The following is a 22,294-nucleotide window of genomic DNA, read 5'->3' on the forward strand; positions in this document are numbered from 1 at the left end:
ACTCTTGCCAGAGGGTTGACTATCCAGACATGAACAGCTCTGTGCTGTTCTTGCTACTCTGCATCCCTGGTTTCACCTACCCAACAACCTGGGTCAATCACCAAACCTTCCTGTGCTCCTAACACCAGGTTCCTGAGTTCTACCAGAGAAAAATCATACAGCCTTGTAGAACTATGTTCATCAATTCATGGCTTTTATCCTTGCCTGGATCCCTTCCTTGATCTTGGATAGTTCCTTCTCTTCATTCCCCTCAATGACTAACCCAAGCCCTCAGGAGTCTCATCAGCTCCACATTCACCATCCCCCCAGCACCCAACCTTGGTGCCCTTATTTCACAAAACTGAGAGCATCTCCCCCAATCCTCCACCAGCCTTCCCATTATAATCTACATCTATCAGGATTAATTTATCTCTTCCTGTTTCAGAGGGTAAAATTTCCTTTTCTTTTCCAGGATTCAGCCTTGATCCCATTCACTCATTTGTCCATTTAATCCCCAAATATTTACTACATGCCAACACTATGACAGACATGGTTCTAGGCCTATAAACAAAACAGGCAAGCTCACGAAATTTTCATTCCAAAGAGGGAAAATAACAAACAAAAAAATAAATTATATGGTATAGCAGAAGCAGGGAAGAAGGATACAGAGCATTAGAGGAAGGCAGGGGCTACAGTGTCTAACAGAATGGGCAAGAAAGGACTCCCTGAGAAGGTGCCTATAAATGAAACAGGTAAGGGAGAACAAGTATTGGGGCTAACCAGAGAAACCACATTCCCCAGGCAGAGAGAAGAGCAAATACAAAAGTCCTGAGGGGGAGACAAAAACCTGGCTTGTCTTAAGGAACCTCCAGGAATCCTGTGTGCATAGAATACAATAACCAAAGTGGAAAATAATAAAGAGCACAGAGAGGTAACCATGGGCCAAGCACAGCACCTCCAAGCCACATCAGAATCTGTAGCTTTATTTTGAGTGAGATAGGGAGTCACTGGTTCTGAGCAGAGTAGTAACTTGATGACCTATATTTTATGGTTTTGTTTTTTTATTTGAGTTTGTTTTTGTGATACTGGAGATAACATAATCCAGAGCTTGGGTTATGCTAAGCAAGCAGCTCTGCCAACTGAGCTACATCTCCAGCCCAAAATGATCTGCATTTTAAAGGAGAGCTCTGGCTACTGTGTTGAGAGTAGACCTAGGAGGCTCCAGCAGAAATGAAGAGACAAGGACCATAATCCAAAGCCCAGGAAGACAGCAGCATGGTGTTTGTATTGGGAGATGTATTGTGAATGTAAAGCAAACAGGATTTTCTGTTACACCTGGTGAAGTAAAAGGCTTTTGTCCTGAGTAGAGAAGGAGGCAAGTTGAGATCAAGAGGGATGTTTTTGGCCTAAATATATTAAAAAAATTAAAATTGTAATTTTAAAGATGAAGAAGACTCCATGTCTTCCTGTCTCCTCTGCAGCCCTGCTCCATCAGGAACTGCCCTCATTCTTGTTTGACTCACCAATTTCCTTTCCTTCTCCTCTTTCCCCTTTCCAGATGCCTTCCCATCACCCACTGATATGCTCACGCATCTCTCAATCTCAGCTACCATGATACTTCCCTTTCTTTCCTTATTCAAACTTCTTTAAGAAAAAGTCTAAACTTAGTGCTCCCACTCATCAACCTCAGTATTTCTTATCCTATTTCTATCATTTTTCTAAAACTGCTTTTGTGGAGGCCAAGGCCATACCATTGCCCAATCCAGAGAACATTTCCTAGATTTTATCCTACTTAGCCTATTTGGGATACCTGGCCCTCGTCTTTACTCCAGCTTTTTAACTACAGGGTTCCATGGCTGTGAGACACTACAATCTCCTCCTTCTCCTCCCACCTCTCTAGATACTGCTCCTCTGTCTCATTTGGGGATTTTCTTACTAAGCTATCCTTTACATGTTGCTGCTCAACATCAACTCCATACTCAGCTCATTCGTCTTCTGACTCTTGACAAGTGATTTTCAAATGATCCTTGTATGGACAGCTTCAAACAAATCAATTCCATGACATTCAACTTCCCCAGGTATTCTTTCCTAAAAATAATTTATTCAAGCTCCCCAAAGTTTTTAGCCCTATTTAATAAAATAAAATTTTAAAAAGGCATACCCTTCACCCAACTCTCACAGTGATGCATCTCCTAGGATGTGCACAGCGAACTGTGAATAAACCCAGTGTTTCCTGTATTTCCCTGACATATGTTTCTGTTAAGGGTGAAGCATGGGTGTTAGAAACATTTTGGTCCAGGCTCAGAACTCAGATAATAGTAGAGAGGAGAGGCCAGAGTAAACACAATGTTGACAGACCTCAAATAAGATGAGCAAAAGTCCTAAGTCAAGTCTAGCTGAACCTTCAGTCAAACCAGAGAATCCTGAGAAACAATAAACTGGAGTTGGCTTAGGCTATCAGGTTCTAGCGTTGTTTGTTACATAACAATGAATAACCAAACACTATGTACTGATCATGGCCAACAATGAACTCATCACTTTCCCTTATTAAGCCTCTTTTCACCTTCCTTCTCTTCCTACATGACACAGCTCAGTCAGGGTCACTTCTATGTCATTTAGCTAGGCACTCAAACTAGAAACCTGAAATTGCTCTAATTCTGCAGCTTTCCTTCCCTCCAATAGTCAAGCACAAAGTCCTGTGCTTAAACCTCTGAAATATTCCTCATGTACAGTCCTCTCTGTTCCTACTACCACTCTGCCTCTCAGGCCCTCACCATTACCAGGACCATGGCAACAGCCTTCTATATGCTCTGCCTCTAGCCTTGGCTACCTCAGGTCACCTTCCACAAACCTACCTAAATTGTCTCTGACCATGCCACTCCCTCTGAAAAACTGAATGGTTCCCAGATTGCTGGAAGATAAACTCCAGATTCACAGCTCTGTGACCTAGGCCCTGCCTTTCTCCTCAGGCCTTTCAACTGTGACTGCTGACAAAGATAAGAAAAGACTGACATATTTGATTGCACAAAAATTTAAATAAATTGCAATGCATACAACAAAGGGTTAATATCTTAAATATGAAAAGAACTCCTATAAATCATTAAGAGATGAATGCTCTAACAGGAATATGAACAAATAAACATAAGCAAAACTTTAGCAAAGAAACGTAAGTGACTGTGAGGGAAGAAGAAATAGGGAGAAAGAAAAGGAGAGAACATGCCCTGCCTCATAAACAAGATAGAAGTATATATACTTTTAATTTTTCAGGAAGTTAGTTTATACAAAAGCTAAAATATACATCTATTTTGACCCAGCCATTTCACATTCAGAAATTTATTTCAAAAAAGCAATAGAATTCTCAATTTGTAATAGCTATACAATAATCTGAACATCTAGTAAAAGAAGGTTGGGTAAGTAAATTGCAACACCTCCAACAACCAGCCAAACTGAGGATGCAAACCTTTAATCCAGAGAGTCAGGATACACTGCTAAATGACAGAGCAGATTACCAAAGATATAGGGCACATTCTTATTTTTATGAAAATGTACAAGTCTTCAAAGGTACATACCAATATGTTAACGTTGCTAATTTGAGGGATTATGAGTCATATTATTTTTTGTCTGGCTTTTAATCATTTAATCTTTTAATCATTCTAATATTACTTTGGATTAATTTGTATTCCAAAAATAAGAAAATATTAAGACTTCTTGATTGCTTTCTTCTACATCAACCAAAGATTATGTATAGAACTAGTATTCACCTCACAGTTTCAAACACCAAGCACTATTCAAGACTCTCCAGCTGGACCCCTCTAGATATATAAACATACCCAACACTGAACAGTAAATTATAACCCTGGAAGCCACTCTGTTGTTTCAACAAATCGAAACTGAATAACTGGAACAATATTTTCACAGTGCCTACAGCACTGCCACATATCCCATGTATGGGGAAGAGACTGAGGAGGGTGGGCTGAAAGGCAAGGGATAATGAGCAGAGGGAAATGAAAGTAGATAGAAGTCCCCAAGCACTGATAATGAGCTTTTCAGACAAATGCTTATAAATATATTTTATTAGTAATAAATATCAAATGATAGCCCATTATCTCTTGAATTCAACCTTCTTAGAACATGAGACATAAAAATCTGGTTTGTGTGCCAACAAGAGATACAAAGCCCATACACTTCAGCCTGTGTACTTTAACAACAAACAGGATCCTCATGCTCTCAGACTCTCAAGATGTTTCTTTCTTATTACCCACATTTCTTTTTCTTTTTTTTTTTTTTTTTTTTGTTTCCTAGTGAAAACCATCATAAGATGGGAACTTATTGAATAATTTATTTAGTCTTTATTTTTTGTGTGTGGTTTTTAAAATTTTTTTGTTTTAATTAGTTATATATGAGAGTAGAATGCATTTATGCACTTGGTATAACATACATAGACAGGACATAATTTCTCATTTTTCTAAGTGTACATGTTGCAGAATCAAATTGGTCATGTAGTCACATATATACATACAGTAACAATGTCTGTTTCATTCTACTATCTTTCCTATCCCCACATCCCCTTCCCTGCCCTCCCATACTTCCCTCTACCAAATCTAAGGTAACACTATCTCTCCCTAGTGCCCTCCACCTTATTATGAGTTAGCATCCATATATTAGAGAAAATATTCAGCCTTTGGTTTTGTGGGATTGACTTATTTCGCTTAGCATGATATTCTCCAACTCCAAACATTTATGGCAAATGCCATAATTTCACTCTTCTTTAAAGCTGAGTAATATTCCATTGAGTATATATACCACATTTTCTTTATCCATTCATCTACTGAGGGACACCTAGGTGGTTTTATAGTCTAGCTATTGTGAATTGAGCTGCTATAAACATTGATGTGGCTGTGTCACTATAGTATGCTGATTTTAAGTCCTTTTGGTATAAACCAAGGAGTGTATTACACACATTTAACAAGCTTAGTCATCTAGTGTTCAAGTCCACAGCAAATCAAAGGCAGCAAGTTAAAAGAGAGACACTAATTCAGGAAGGATATGGAGAGAGGTTAGAAGTTGAGAGTTGACAGACTCATAAGAAAAATTTAGAAAGCATAATCATGAAATTCAAAAAGGATTGCAACCCATGCATTTGAGAAATGAAAGAACCATAAAATGTTAGCATTGGAAACTAACTTTACTAGTATCTAGGTCTTGTCACACACAAGGAATCTGGTGAACAAGGAATGCAATTTTCCCGGGGTATAGGGCATGGTAGTCACTAGACAGGTTCAGATCAGGATGCATCCTGTGTGACATATGTTCTAGAAGACAGGAAATAAATTACATACTTCAGAAAAAGTTCTATACAAAACAGTAAACAGTATAACAATGTCTGTCCAAGTTTTTCTCTAAAATACAAGCCAGTCCTGAATTATACTCATACTTGGAATTTTATTGGCATTTCATGCAAAAAAGTCCCAACTAAGGCTGGGCACAGTGACACATGCCTGTCATGCTAGTGGTTCGAGAGGCTAAGACAGGAGGATCACAAGTTCAAAGCCACCCTCAGCAAAACCTAGATGTTAAGCAACTCAGTAAGACCCTGTCTCTAAATAAAATACAAAATAGGGCTGGGGATATGGCTCAGTGGTTGTCTCTGAGTTTAATCCCTGGTGGTCCTACCCTACACCCAAAAAAAAAGTCTCAACCAAGTCATTCTCTCCCTCAAACACTGTTTTTCTTCTTTTTATTGATACTATTATCTACCCAGCCTCATAAGCCAAAAGCCCAAATGCATCCTAGCTTTCTCTCAGCTCCAACATTCAATGATTAACAATTTTTCTAAGTTTAAGGGGAAAATATGGAAAGGTGAGTGGAAAATAATGGAACCTTTTACCTCCACTAATAATGACCCCTGCCAGTATGACTCATACATAAAATTTAGCCAGGTCAAGGATAACAATCCATCTCAGGAATGTTGTCTTAGTCCCAGCTACACAGGCCTAACACTTCAATCTAATCAACCCCACCCACTTTCCCTCCTAAACAATCTGAACAGAAACTGTAGAACTTAAGAGTGAGTCTGAGTTACAAGAAATACTTGGATCATCCAGTGGTCTCCTTATTTATATAAGGAAAGAAAGCTCAAAAAGGAGAAGACACCTGCCAGGCACTGAGAATGAGACCAGACAATCTGCTTCCCAGACCTCATACAGTCATTGGTCTATATTATGTGAGCTAACCCAGAAGAAGGACTTCAGCACAGACTTGGACACCGCTCTGTCCCATCATCTTAAAAAATCACCCTATAATTGCTAGAGTGAGACCTATAATTGAGTAGAGAGCCATTTAAATAACCATTTTGTAGTATTTTTTCTGAACTATGATTTTAAAAGAAGGAAAAACTTTATTTTCTAAAACAGTCTATATTACCAAAAATTAAACCTTTTTCAAGTGAATTCTCATCTCTGGTCAGACAACCATCTAGAGCTGACCTTTCAACAAAGTCACAAAGCTCACAGGATAAACCACCAGCAGGATTTGTTGCTGATCCCTTTTTCCACTCCTCTCTGAGACTATTAAGAATAGGGAGAAACAAATGCCTCCCTATGTTCTAACTGCTACCTACAGTAATCAATTTTAGCCACCATGTCTCTCATTTCTTGAGTTGCTCTTTGATAAATATGAAATTGTTATGCCCTCTCTACAATCCAACCCCTTGAATCTATGATGTGCCTTTAAAGAAAGGACAATATCAATCCCCATCCTCTTTGATGTTTCCTCCTTTCCCTGCTGAACCTGGGACCGATGTATACATTTTCGAATTACTATTCCCTTCCTGTTTGACTCATCTCATACCTCAAACATGGACTGAGAATCACTGTCCTAAATTGCTGCAGGCCAAGACCCATTATAAACTAGAAAGTAAATGTACAGTTAGCTGGCTTAAAGATAAATTTTAGCAATATATGGGTTTTTGTTGTTGTTATTGGCTTTGTTTTGGTTCCAGAGATGAAACCCAGAGGCACTTAACCACTGATCAACACTCCCAGCTCTTTTTGTATTTTATTTAGAGACAGGGTCTCACTGAGTTGCTTAGGGTCTTGCTAAATTGCTGAGGCTGGCCTCAAACTCAAAATCCTACTGCCTCAGCCTCCCGAGCTGCTGGGATTATAGGTGAGTGCCACTGCACCCAGCTTGAGTTTTTGATACTTGATGTACTCTCTATCTTTACAGTATAGCATTTAAATAGTTCTAGAGTTCATTGATACTTATCTCTTATACCTTTACTCTTGAGATAGTACTAGATCCCAGAATTTAATTCAATCAATAAAGAGATTTATATGACTTTCTAGAAGATGTTCTACTTTACTTTGAATTTGTTATTTCTTTTTAAAAAAAAATTATTAGTTACTGATGAACCTTTATCATTTATTTGTTTATATGTGGTGCTAAGAATCGAACCCAGTGCCTCACACATACTAGGCAAGCACTCTTCTACTGAGCCACAACCCCAGCTTCATGAATTTGTTATTTCTTGACTTTACTAAAACTCTAGATTCAATAGTTCTTGTCACTATAATAAGCTATGTGACTTTCTCAAAAATAGAACTGTTATATTATTGAAATAGGGATGAGGGAGGTCTATATATCTAGAATCTATCTGATCTCTTCTGCTGGCCCAGTGAATTTGAACTAGTATTGATTTATTGTAATACTTATTCAGCTAATTTATTCTCTATAGTACCCATTTTAAGAATCCTGAATTGGATACAAAACATCTAAGGTCTACACTCTGCACCCAAAGAATGGATTATCTAACACTAGAAAGTAGATGCAAATGAAATAGATAAATATCAAAAAAAAAAAAAAAAAAAAACTTTGAGATTATGGGCTTAAAATAATCAACTCTGTTGGCAAGAAAAACTGGATCCAAAAGCAGTTGTGGTGAATACTGTAAGCATGTAAGATAGGTGGTTGGGGAAGGTGAGGATAGCCCCAGGCACTGAGAACAACATGAGTAAAGCACTGGAAAAAAACAAACACCATTCAATAGAGATGAGGAGGACACAGGCCATATAATATATCATCAAATTTCCTATCATATACACAGCTTCTTCCTAACTCCAGCTCCACTAGGCTATACACAGAGCAAAACAAATACTTCTCAACAAAAACAAAATTCACACACACGAATATGAAGAATTACCATTCACAGATTACTAACCATCTATATCTCTAACACTATGCTAAGTTTTTTGCATATATCATTTCATCTAATTCTTACTACAACCCATGTTTTTGCATTTTATAAGTAAGAAGAGTAGATCTTACTAAGTTGCCCAACATCACAGGGACAGGTCCAGGATTCAAGTCAAGGGCTGCCTACCCCCATGGCCCATGCTTTTAAACCACTACATACAGAGCTAACCTTGAAAGTCTTCTAAGGAGAATGTCAGCAATTCTTCTAGTTCAGGTGGAGGAGAGGAAAGTGTACTAGATATCAAGTTTTTCCCAGATCATTACTATGTTACATTTTCTGGTCAAACCAGGATTTCTTCAGTCAAAAGGCCCAATGGAATTTATTTCTTCCAATGCAAGCTCCTGCAAAGCCCGCTCTACATACACACAAACACACATGTATATACACACCAAACACACATGTATACACACACACACACAATTTCCAGAATTCTAAAAGAGAAGAAGACAGAGGCCTGAGGAACAGGATCAGGCTACTTCCCAGGGAAACCTAAACAAGTCTAACAAATCCAGAAGAAACAGTATTTCCTGAACTGAGCAGATTCACTGACTTGGGAAAATGATGAGTCAAGGTATAAACAGGAGTCCTAACACCTCTGTAGATGCTGCTCAGGACCCAGTCCTCCAGGGAGGGCCCAACCAACAATACCTGAGTCCCATTCCTTCTTCCTGTCTCCATAATAAGTTGCTATTTTTTTCTCAAATTCATGCTCAATACCAAAAGGAAAATAATCTATCCTTCACCCTAAAGGTCCCAGTACAATAGCTGTAAATGTCCTTCAAGACAAGCACCAAACAAATTATATGGCTTTAGACTGCTTTCTCCAGGATTCAAGTCCCAGATGAAAGGCATTGTTATTTAAGATCATTACAATTTCAAATGATAATTTGGCATTGAGGCTATGCTTAGCCTTCTATTATAATAATATAGGATGCCATCAATTCTTTGGTCCAAAAATTTCTAAGCTTTTCAGAAATCATAAATAACAAAGCTGTAATTGGCTCTGCCATCCACTGTCTGCCAAGGTTAACTCAGAGCTGGAGAAGAAAAGTGATCAGCTTAAGCTGATTCAACCAGAGAGATATTAAATGAAACTAAGTTTTTACTTTTCAACTTTGTTTCAATTTCTGGAACTTGCCTTCTACCAAGATGGAAATTTTACTCCAAAGGACTCTCCTTTTGTAACAATTATCTGTAATGTAACAGAAAAACTGAGATTGTTTACAAAGTATTCAAAATAGATTAAGTAATCATAATACAGATAATACACTAATAACAAAAAGAGGAACACAAAATACTGTAGTCAGTATTATCTTACCCATTAATATTCATTACTCCTGAATGATTCAAATTTACATAGGATGAAAGGCTCTTTTGGTTTGGACATAAATACAGAGCATCTGATTTGTTCATGTAGGCAATTTTATTCCTCAAAAAAGCCCAAAAATATTGCAGTACTTACTTCAACTTCACTAAAAGAAGACTAAACATCTGAACATATATGTTCCTAAAAATAGGAGATTTTGCCCCTCAGGTGACATTGAGCAATATCCGAAGACATTTTTTCATCATCATAACAGGGTAGGTGTGTATAACTTATCATCTAGTGAATAGAGGTGAACAATACTATAAACATTCTATAGTGCACATGACACCCCCCTACAACAAAGAATTAATCAGTCCAAAATGTCAATAGTGCCAGGTGTAACAACACAACGTGTTGACCAATGTAGGGAGAAAAGAGAGTTGAGGTGACTCAGAAGGACCTAATAGGCTGTGTGACTCGAGGCAACTGACTTTCTTTTTAAATTCATATTTGCAGAATCGATAAATAAAAAATCTTTCTTAATCCATCATAACTAATAATCCTCTTATGATTTTCTGCATAAAATACCGATTCATAGAAATAAACCAGTAAACCAAAATAGGTAGCATGGCAGGTCTTAGTTTTCCCTGGTTGAGGACAGTTGTAATAATACTCTACCACTGACTAAACGTGGATTTTTAACTTTAAAAAATTCTCCCCATATTCATACATCAGTTGTTTTTGTTGTTGTTCTGTGGAATTGGAGATTGAAGCTAGGGCCCTGTGCATGCTAGGCAAGGACTCTACATACATCTCCGGCCCCATATTCCTACATCAGAATACTATGTTGTTGTTTTTTGTTTTCTTTTAAGGTTTATTTATTTCTTTATTAGACACTGATGGACCTTTATTTTGTTCATTTATTTATGTGTTGCTGAGTATCGAACCCAGTGCCTCACACATGCCAGGCTCTACAACTGAGCCCCAGCCCCAGCCCAAGAACACTATGGTTTGAAATGTGTGTATTCCCCCAGAATTCATATGTTGAATTCTAATCACCACGGGGTGATGATATTAGAAAGTGAAGCCTCTGGGAGGTAATTAGGTCTTGAGGAAAAAGGCTTCCTAAAAGAGATTAATATCCTTAGAAAAGAGGCCCCAGAAAGTTGTCTTGCCCTTTCCTCCTAGTGAGGACACATTGAGAAGTGGGGCAATCTACATACAACCTAGAAAATGGCCTGGAAGCATTTCATGCCTTTAAAGGCTCATAGGGAGATTCAGTTGAGAAGGATGCAGGCATAGAATTCTCAACCCATGCTCAAAGTCAATACATTTTTTAAAAATGACCTGCATAGTTTAAAGCACTGCCTTACTAATGGTCAACACAACTTATATGAGTAGTGCTAAAGACCTCGTGTCATATAAGGAAACCAATGATAGCAGTGCAGAATCTTTAGACACAGAAGATTAAATTTCTTAAGCCCATACTTTTCTCAAGTATAATATTTCAACTATAATGCACAAATCGATAACAACTAATGTGTTAACTTTTTCTTCTAACTAAAAAATGTTTGCTAGACTGTCACAAAAAAATGATGTACATTGATTTGGACTACTCAATTTCAATGTATATTCACAAGTATTCTGTGCATCTTAATCTTGCACTAAAGACAGTTTAGCAATAAATAATTTTTAAGTAATACCACATAATTCTTTTTTAATTTTTTTTATTTTATTTATTCTAATTATATATTACAGCAGAATGCAATTCAATTCATATTACACAAATAGAACAATTTTTCATGTCTTTGGTTGAACACAAATAGTGGCATGCCACTCGTGTCTTTATACATGTACTTAGGGTAATGATGTCTGCCTCGTTCTACCATCTTTCCTAACCCCATCCTCCCTCAGTCCCCTCCATCCCCTTTGCCCTATCTAAAGTTTGTCTATTCCTCCCATGCTCCCCCCATCCCCATTATGATCAACATCTTTATATCAGAGAAGACATTCAGCATTTGGTTTTTGGGGATTGGCTTACTTCACTTAGCATTATATTCTCCAATTCTATCCATTTATCTGCAAATGCCATGTTTTTATTCTCTCTTAATGCTGAGTAATATTTCATTGTGTATATATGCCACATTTTTTATCTATTCATCTATTGAAGGGCATCTAAATTGGATAGCTATTGTGAATTGTGCTGCTATAAACATTGATGTGGCTATGTCCCTGTAGTATGCTGTTTTTAAGTCCTTTGGGTATAAACCGAGGAGTGGGATAGCTGGGTCAAATGGTGGTTCTAGTCCAAGTTTTCTTTAAAAAAAAAAAATAAAAAAAAAAAAAACTTCACATAATGATCACAACCAACCTTTTAAGAAAAAAATGGAATAAAATCTGTAATAATTAGGCAGTGGAATATATTTTCAAACAAGGTCTCACCAAGTTGTTCAGGATGGCCTTAAACTTGAGATCCTCCAGTGTCAGCCTCCCTCCAGCCTCAACTTCCTGTGTAGCTGGGATTACAGGTGTGTGCCACACCTAGGTGAAAAGCGTTATTAAAGGACAAGAGTGTTATGAGAGAGGTCAAGGGTGTAGTTCAGTGGTAGAGTCCTTGCCTAAAACACATAAGGCCCTGGGTTCAAGCCCCAGTACTCCCCACCAAAAAAAGTGTCATGAGAAAAGATGTTTGTACAAGGAAAGGTTTTTAGGAAGAATCTGCTCTTGCAGCTAGGGGCCCTGGGTTCAAGTTCTTCCACTTACTGTTCTCAATATGGCTTTGGGGAAGTCTTTTAACCTCTCTCAGCCACTGCTTCCTCACGTGTACAATAATAACTATCCTTCTTATCTCTTCAGTGATGTTGTGATCATAAAATAAGAGGATGTAGGTATAATGTTATTATGTATAAGAGCCAGCAAGGGGGGCTGGGAATGTGGCTCAAGCGGTAGCGCGCTTGCCTGGCATGCGTGCAGCCCGGGTTCGATCCTCAGCACCACATACAAACAAAGATGTTGTGTCCGGCAAAAACTAGAAAATAAATATTAAAAAAAAAAAAAAAAAAAGAGCCAGCAAGGCTTACTGAATATTATGTATGTTCTCAATTATGTCTGAGATGCTATGGCAAAGAGAGGAGTAATGGAAGTAAGACTTGGCTCCTGCCTTCCACGTTGAATGATATGACCAACATGCACAAAACAAGTGAACTCCACATAATAAGGTCTATTATAATGCTGGGTGTATGGTATAATCTCTAAATTCTGGAGGGGTTGAGTGGAAGGAAACCAATAAGGACTGAAATATTATAAAAGATTTGTGAACATGATTTGTTTGGGTATTTTCTGTGCCCTCCTTCTAAGAATCTTGCTTTAAACCTTGCTCAGTCTATTTGCATATATTCTAGTCTTCTCTACTAAAGCGAGAAGAAGCACTTTCAGTTGTTTGTTTTGTTTTGTCTTGTTTTGAGGAACAACAAACCACTGCTCTAGTTGAGTGCTCTCCAAACAAGGTATCCAAAACAAACCACTGTAGTACAGAAAGTAAATGTAAAGGTTCTATTTATTTTTATCTTCATCTTATGAAAAAGATTTTCAGAGTAAAAAGACAACCCTCAGAATGAAAGAAGATATTTGCCAAGCATATATCTGAAAAGGGACTAATATGCAGAATTCCTAAAACTCAACAAAAAATAAACCTGATTAAAAAACAGATAAAGGACATAAACCATTATTCCAAAGAAGATATACAAATGGCTAGTAAACATGTAAAAAGATGTTCAACATCACAAGTCATTACAAAAATACAAACCAAAACTACAATTAGATACTACCTCAGACCCTTTAGGACTGCTACTATCACAAACAGAAAATAACAAGTGTTGGTGAGAACGGGGAGTACCTGGAACCCTTGTGCATGGCGGTGGACATTTAAAATTGATAAAACTGTGTAAAACTATATGGCAGTTCCTCAAAAAATTAATGTTCCAGCAAGTCTACTTCAAAAAATATTGAATATAGAGTCTTGAAGAAATATTTGCATACCAATGTTCACAGCATCATTCACAAAGGTGCAAGCAACCGTGTCTATCAACAAATGAATGGATAAGCAAAATGTAGGGGGTGTGTGTGTACACACACACACACACACACACACACAATGGATTATTGAAGCTTAAAAAGGAAAAAATGCCGGGCACAGTGGTGCACACCTGTAATCCCAGTGGCTTGAGAGGCTGAGGCAGGAGGATTGCAAGTTTAAAGCCAGCCTCAGCAACTGAGAGGCACTAAGCAACTCAGTGAGACCCTGTCTCTAAATAAAATACAAAATAGGACTGGGGCTGGGGCTCGGGCTCAGTGGCCGAGTGCCCTTGAGTTCAATCCCCAATATAAAAAAAAAAAAAAAAAAAAAAGGACAAAAATTCTTAGATGTGCTATAACATAGACAAACAGGAACCCTTGTGCATGTTAGTGGACATTTAAAATTGGACATTATGCTAAGTGAAATAAGCCAGTCACAAAAATACATTTATGATTCCACTAACATATGGTGTAATAAATAGAAATAAAAATAAAATAAAGTAGTTAAAATCAAAGAATCAGAAAGTGGACAGTGGTTGCCAGAGAACAGAGGAAGTGGGTAAAGGGAGTTATTGTTTAATGGGTACAGAATTTCCATTTTACAAGATGAAAATAGCTATGAAGATGTATGATGATGATGGTTGACCACTGTGAATGTATTTACTATCCCTAAACTATGCACTTGAAAGTGGTTATAATGGTAGATTTTCTTAAATATATTTTACCACAACAAAAAAATTGGGAAAAATAAGATTTTATCTTTAATATGTAACATATGGGGCTGGGGATGTGGCTCAAGCGGTAGCGCGCTCACCTAGCATGTGTGCGGCCCAGGTTCGATCCTCAGCACCACATACAAACAAAAATGTTGTGTCCGCCGAAAATTAAAAAATAAATGTTAAAAAAAAAATTCTCTCTCTCTCGCTCCCCTCCCCTCTCTCTTAAAAAAAAAAAAAAAAAAAAAAAAAAAAAAAACATGTAACATATGGCCCAACACAAGTACTCCCTTTGAGTCTATAGTATCTCATATCAGAGGTTGATTCTGACAGCCTTTTAGCTCACTGTCAGATATTGAAGTTCACATGGGCTTGGTTAAGTGGATTTTCTAGTAACATTGTTTTAAATGAATTAACCCTCATAAAACAAACAAGAGGCTTAAAAAGATTCCTGTAACGAAATCTTGGATTAAAGATAATACAAGTATAAATGAACAAGAGAATGGCAAAGTTGTCATTTCTCTTTCTGGTATATTCATCATTACAATGTAAAAACAATTACTGTCTAAAAAGACGTAACAAGTTCACCAAAACCTTGTTAATAAGATCACTTAAAATATGGATTTGCATCCACTATCATTCATGATGAACTTCATCCTAAGGATACAGTGTGCCTTCAGATATTGGCTAAAGATAGTAGGACATAAATATAACTTATAAACAAGCTACATATATGAAAGGATAGTAAGCTTTTTAACAGTGCTACTCTAGAAATTTAGACATCTGCCCTAAACCCAAATGGCCCAACAGAACTTTTTTGATGACAAAATAGTCTTATCTGTCCTGGCTAAAATTGTAAGCACTACTACATGTGGCCATTAAGTAACTAAAACATGGCCAGTGTGTCTGAAGAATTAAATTGTTATTTTATTTAATTTTAGATTATTGAACTTTAAATAACCAATGTAGCTTGTGGCTACTTTATTGAACATCACAGCCCTGGGTTGCTAATAGATTATTACCTCTATCTCAAGGCATACAGCTGCCAGCAAACAGTGCACCTTCCTGCTTTTGTGTCTTTGGCCATGTTGTCCTCTCTGCCTAGAATGTTTTCACATTTGAAGATGTCCTCAATGCCACCTTTGTTTACCTTTCCCTGACTACATGCACCCCAAAAAATTAACTGCTCCCCTTGGTTGGTTGCCCTGGGCCTTTTACATCCTCCATTGTAGCATTTACAACTCTTTTCTTACATATCTCACATATCTACTTTGAGGAACTCCATGATTGTGAGTTCCTCAAAGTAGAACTGTCTTATTCATCTCCGCATGATGCCAGCACAGAGTCAGTGCTTTTCGGCAATATTTACTGGATAATGCAGTGAATAAAATGACAAACCTTGATCTCCCAGTTCATAATGCACTGCTCTTCCAATACACCAAAATATGGGTCCAAAAACATAGACTGCAGGTGAGTCTTTGCTACCTCACAGCCTAGATGCTACTTCAATATATAATACCATTTCTATTTCTATTTCTTTGTCTCTGTCAGACACGGATGTCACAGTTACCTCTTAAGTAGGTTCTGAAGGCATCCCTCCAAGAGTGCAAGATGAAAGTGGATGGTGGTATTAGCCCCCTTTCTGAAAGGTTAACTTTCAAATATTGCAAGTTAAAATGATGGCTCGAATGCAGTAGTATTTGAGGAGATATTTTGTTAATATTTATTAAGCCTTTATCAAGTACTCTTCATGCCATTTTATCTAATGACGTACAACTATATGCGTTCCCCCACACTGTCCCACTCAAAACCCATGTGTTTTCTCTTCATTATCTCTCATTAAATGAGCTTGACTTCGTTAGAATGACCAACAAAAAGGCTTTGACCATGGCAAATGCTTATTCTGGACTTCATTTCTGAATTTTGGATTTGGCTATATTTAGCAAAGCTATAAACGTCATCATACACGAAGCCAGGAAGAAGACACCATTCTCAAACCACCCCCTGAAAATCTGCAGTTGCCTCTAAAAAACCAGACTTCCCAGCAGGCAAAGACATCTGAAGTGGGAGGAATCAAACTGATACTTGCGTCAAGAGAAGGCCTCAGGTGCTTATAACTAATCTCTGCCTGGCTCTCAAGGTTCTCCACAAACTAATTTCTTTCTTGTCTCGCCAACAGACCTTCTGTCTAGTCAAACATCCTCAGTCACCTGCTCAGTCCTTTTCATAACAGTGGTCATTTTATCACTCCCTACCTACACCATCTCCCCACACCTGCCTGCTTCTGCTTCAAGCTTCTTGCCTCTTAGGACACTTCTAGAACACCTCTTCCCCAGAAAGCTGCTCCCTTTCCCCACAATTAGCACAGGACTGAGGCACAGTAGAGGAACAGCACATATTTGTAGAGATTTGATAGTTCTTCAAAAGGCCCAGGGCCACTGAAGAAAGTAAGCAGCAAACACATTCAAATGTACCTTCGAGAGCAAATATTAAAGGAATTTCATTCTACCACTTTATGTCCTTTCCTTGATTATGGAGGGAAACTTACACCAAATGTTAACATTAAACTAAGTCAGTATTCCCAAAGCTGATTTTGTTTCACCACTCTACACCTCTGCATATGCACTGCCTCTGGCTAGAAGTCCTTGGGTAACCCAGAGCTGGAACATCTGCTGGGTAATTTCCATTCTTGTTCAAAACTTCCATCATCTAGGGGCCCTCATCCCCAGACCCCTTCTCTTTATCATCTTAACATCTCTTAATATCTACCACATGCCAAGGCCCATGCTAAGTATTGGATGCTTATCTCAGGGTTATTTGCTACTTATTGGTCTACTCGTCCATGCCCCATCCAACCTATTTATTGTCTCTGAAATCTAACACAGTGCCTGCCACAAAGAAGCACAAATAAATGTTTACAAGATGAGTATATACATGCCTCATATCAATACTACCAATGTGTTTGAATTATATGCCATATGTGAATTTTTTTTTTCTTGGTGTTTCACACATTTTTAAGCCCCACTACATTATTCTATAGATAGGAGAAATTACTAGTTCTCTGATAGGGCATCTTAGTTATCATTAGCACTGGACCTAGTTTCTTTTGGTCTAGGCAGAAAACCCCTTCTAAGAAGCCAGCTGTCCACCTTATTCAGAACTGATACAGCTCAGGGATGTTGTATCGGACACAGCAGGCATTCAACACTTCCTTGTTGTTAAAGCTTAGAAATAAGGACTCATACAGCTAAGGAAATACGACAAAAGCACCGATTCTTAGTCCTTCTTTAAGCACTGCTCTAATTCTCCCATTAAGCCATTCTGGAAGCTTAAACCAAATCTTCCCTTGATATCACATGCCCATTAACTCAGACATGTCTTAGCATCTCATAATAGCATCTTCACTAAGAAAGTTAGAAAATATCCACCCCAGCACCCTTCCTGGAGATACCCATAGCTAACTCAAGACTTAAAGCCTTCACTTCCCCCTACCCACAGCCGTGTGCCCTCTGGAATACTTAGTGAATCAGAAGAGCAAGGTTAATGCAACTGACCGAGACATAGCAACCCTAGCAACCCAGAATTCTCCTGTCTTACCTAGCATCTGTTTCTGAGGGTTCTTTCAATTCCTCATTATGAAGCACAGACCAATACCCACATTAGGGAAAAAGAAATACTCAATGGGATGTGGTGCTAATCAAATCTCTTTGAAGCCTTCCCCACACCAAACTCCCTAAACTGCCTGATCACTGCCCTGGGCATATAGTATACAACTCTCATTGTCCTTAAACAACTCTGGCTGGGACTGGTAAATAGGTGAGTACCTACAGACTCAGAGAAGAGGGACCAAGGAAGGACTGTGACTACCCAACATTTATTTGTTGATTCTTTAATGAGCTAATGAGACCTCTGCAAAGAACATCTGGATCAGCCCACCCACAATGGGGAAAAAGCTTTGGATTGCAACAGCCAAAACAGCCCTCACACTGACATACATTCCCTTTAACTAAATATATATATTGACGGCAAACAGTGGCTATCATTTATTGACCACCTGAAAAATATTAAATACTATATGTATATATACATACATCCTTATTTAATCCTCAAGACCATTCACAGAGCAGTGGTTCCCAAAAATCTCCCTAAGAACTTATTAAAGCCCCACACCCACAGTCTCTGGAGTGAGGCCTACAAATCTGTAATTCTAACAAGCTCCCAGGTGATGACACTATTCCTGATAAGGACTCCAAGCTTTAAGAACACTGCCATAGGGAAACAGATTCAAGACAGGTTTAGAATGTTTTGTCCAAGTTCCACAGCTGGTAAAGAACTGATCCAGAACTTGAACCTAGACCTGTCCGACTCTACAGACAGTGCTAAAAACCATACTACTGTACAGATGAGTGTATATCTTACCTTCCCAAATTCACTGGCAGCTCCATAAAGGCAGATTTCACATGTTAGACATCTCTCATCCCATTCAGAACTCAGAAGTGCCTTTGGTCTTGGTAGGCACTACATAAACACTTTGTATACTAACTCCCACATATCTACATATTTCTAAAGCCACAAATTCAAACTCAATTACAGTCAAAGAACACTAAGAACAACACTGCCAGACCCAATTTTACATGACACTCTCTGCTACTGAGTCTTTGCCCATACTGCCACCACATTGGTTAATGCCTACTCATTCGTTGGTCACTTTCTCCAGGCAACAGTTCTTGGCTTCCTAAAAATTGGGTTCCCCAAAAAAACAAATTGGCAGTCACTGCACCCTAAGCATACCTCCATGATAGCACTAATCACTCTATTATATCTGGCTATTTTCCATCTCTTACAGCAGTTTGTAAACTCTTATATCTGGTTTAATATCATGTCTCCAGAGCCTAGCATGATGCCAGGCACATTATGGGCATTCTATAATTGTTTGTTGAATGAATAAACAAACAAATGAATGCAGAGCTGCAAGCCTTAAGTTCTGCTTAAAAACAACATAAGGTATGATGCACCATTCTCAGGGATGAATTCCAGGGCAGAGGACGGCAGCCTAGATAACGAACACCAATTCTGCCTTTTTTTTCTTCCCCATCCCTCTTCTCAGACTTGAAGAATGGGCATCACTTAGGGCAACACCATCCATGAGACAACATCTAAGCTAAACAATATGTTCCTGGGCTATAAGGTTAGCAGGGAGGAACGAACTCTCTCATTCCTCCTGATCTCTCCCTCACACACACTTCTCTATTTCTTCACCCCTCTGCAGTCAAGGGCTTTGGCACAGGGATGAAATAGACATATCAGACTCAAGGGTACAGATCTGGCAGCGGGCACAGAAGCATCTCCCATCCTGCACCAAAGCCCACAAGGAAGGATCCAGAGGGACAGTGACTCAGGCCCCAAATTAAGTTCAGCTAAAGCAATACTGAGAATAAAAAAGAGCAATAATTTCACAAGGACATTAGGTGTCAGGTACCTTTTTTTTTTAAACAGTGTTTTTCAAGTGCTGGTTTCAAACCTATCCCCAGAAACTGGGCCCTGTTGAATCCAGTGGTTATACAAGCTGCAAGACAAACACAGATTCTCCCTCTTCCCAACCTACCCACCAGCCTATGTGATATCATGACAGGCATTTCCTAGGTCCAGGTAGGGATCCCTGTTTTACCCTTAGCTTGTAAAAGGCTCCTTTTTAAAGAGACCTCTTAGCTTTCTCTCTTCCCTAGCTAATAAGCTGTTCCCTACCACCATGTTGCAGTAATAGAGACCTCCCCCTTCCCCAACACCTCACAGTCTATAACATAACCTACAGCAGGTTGGCCCCGTCCAATTAGTTTGAATTCCTTCATGCCAAGGGAAATTGCTGCTTTTATTAAAAATAAAAGCACACTAAGCAGGCAATGAGCTGTGAAAACTATGAGTCTGGCATAATTATGAAGGTCGAGGTTAAGGTTATCAAAAGAGACAGGCAAAGATTTCCCGAAAGCCTGGGAGATAAAGATATATATTCACACATATACATAGATATAGATATACAAATGAACACACACACAAGGCATTTCCGCAGATCCAAAAAAACATCCTGGTCAATAGAGGGAAAACAAAATCAGGGCCACTCACAAGTTTTTCTTAATAAAAACAGGAGGAACAGGGGCCTCCAAGACTGAATTCAAAATAGTCACATTCATTTCACAAAATTTGTTACCTTAGTTATATCCTAGGGATCTGATTGGGTCAGGAAACAAACCTAGTAAAATTCACCAAGAGCCTTGGCCCTTGGAAAAATACATTTCTATTCCCCCAAAATACTGTCTTCCTTTCAAATATCTGCTTACGGAAGTGGGAAAGTTGGGTTGAAGAAACCCCTCTCTCTTCTTATAGATTCCCTCCACCTCCACCCTTCAGCATTGACATCAATATTTCAAGTTTCAGAAGATCACAAGCCCACCACCCCACATTAAATATGAAGCTTTACACTTTTGCACATATGATCTGCATAATTTGGTAAGAGAACCATGGTGGTTTTTCAACGCTTTTTTTCTTAAATAAAAAGCCAGTGAGGTAAACAATTTCGGCAACCCCTACCCCTTTAAGCTCTGTCACTTTCCAATCTCAGTTTTAAATCTCTCAAGGACAATGACTCACAGGGAAAGTGAAGGGGGAAGGGGAGAGTCAACTGGTCAAAACCCATTCATACATTCAACAACTAGAAACCAGAGTCTTGCCACATCAGCACGAGATTTTTAATTTACGGAGCACTGAGTTCCACCTTACCTTCGGCCAACACCTCGTCCACTGTGACCTGCTGTCGACCGATGCCAAAGACCCTCCCGATGTAGCCACTGCCCAGGCCCGAGGTGCTGCCCCCTCCTCCACTAGAGCCAGAGCCCAGGCCAGAGCCGCCCTGCTCTCGCCGGGAGTCGAAAAACTTCTTCATCTTGCAAATAGGAAGCAGGAAAGCAAAATACCGATGGTTTCTAGATTTATTTTTTTTTAAGAGATCTAAGGATTTCTTCTCGGATTTCAGCTCCGAGAGGAGCCACCCGAATCCGGCCGTGGGGGTGGGGGCTGGAGGAGGATGCCTATAGGAATATGCGTGTCAATCGCGCGGCGGGTCTCCTCCTCCTCCTCCAGAGAGCGATTCGCGTAAGTTTAAACCTGTGATGACAGAGGAAGAGAGAGAAAAGATGAATCAGTAACACACTTAAAAATTCAACTGCTGAGTCCTAGGGGTAGCAAAAGCCATCATCTAGGCTTCATGCATTTTCCTAGCGAGAAAAACCCTAGAGCTGAAAACGCATCCCCAGTCCCAGAACCCCAGATCCCTGTGGCCCGGGGCTCCGAGAAAGAAGGGATTTCGGGCCGCCCTGGGCAGCGCCGACCCTGCCCGGCACTGCCTCCCCCTCCTCCCCGAACCCCCCGCCGCCCTGAGAGGCAGCCGCCCCGAGAGGCAGCATCCCCGCGGCACCCACTTGAGATGGTTCGGCGGCCGGCGCCCAGCTACCAGCCCCGCAACATTGTCACGGCCGCCGTGCCGGCCTGCGACGCTGAGAGGAGGCGGCGCTGCAGCCAGAGCCCCGGCCGCGTTCGGCGCCTGCCCGCCCGCCAGCTGATTCCCGGAGCGCCTGGCTGAGACTGACCCGCCGCCCCTCCCCCGCGCGCGCTCCCGCCCGGCTCCATCCACCCAACCAGGAAGTGAACCGCCGCCGGAAGTGCCTCTCGTGGCGGCGCGGCCCGGCCGGCCCGCGTCTACGGCCGCCCCTCGGTCGCGACAGACAAGAAGGAGTCGATGACGAGAAGAGAACCGGAGAAGGGGGTCTCAGTGCAAAAAGAGTCTTGAAAAAGAACGTTGCTATCTCCCTGCCGCAGGGCACCCTGGGAAAGATAGCTCAGCGCAGCCCGGCAGCTGGACTACAACTCCCAGGATGCGCCTGGGAGGAGCGGGCGTGGCGCCGACCGTGGCCT

The 22,294-nt window shown here is 39.8% G+C and overlaps 1 protein-coding gene across 3 annotated transcripts in view; it reads right to left on the reverse strand.

The window, feature by feature from the left end:
* Positions 1-21,942, reverse strand: part of Aak1 (AP2 associated kinase 1) — a 174,311-nt gene extending 152,369 nt beyond the window's left edge. For all 3 annotated transcript variants that reach the window (XM_076832528.2, XM_076832527.2, XM_076832529.2), the window contains exons 1-2: positions 21,802-21,942; positions 21,104-21,487 (exon numbers count right to left, since the gene is read on the reverse strand). In XM_076832528.2, coding sequence (XP_076688643.1) covers positions 21,104-21,266 — 163 coding nt within the window. In that variant the 5' untranslated portion in view covers positions 21,267-21,487; positions 21,802-21,942. The remainder of the gene's footprint in view (positions 1-21,103; positions 21,488-21,801) is intronic.
* Positions 21,943-22,294: the final 352 nt, after the last annotated feature.

Source organism: Callospermophilus lateralis, chromosome 14, assembly GCF_048772815.1.
Source record: "Callospermophilus lateralis isolate mCalLat2 chromosome 14, mCalLat2.hap1, whole genome shotgun sequence".
NCBI classification, from domain to species: Eukaryota; Metazoa; Chordata; class Mammalia; order Rodentia; family Sciuridae; genus Callospermophilus; species Callospermophilus lateralis.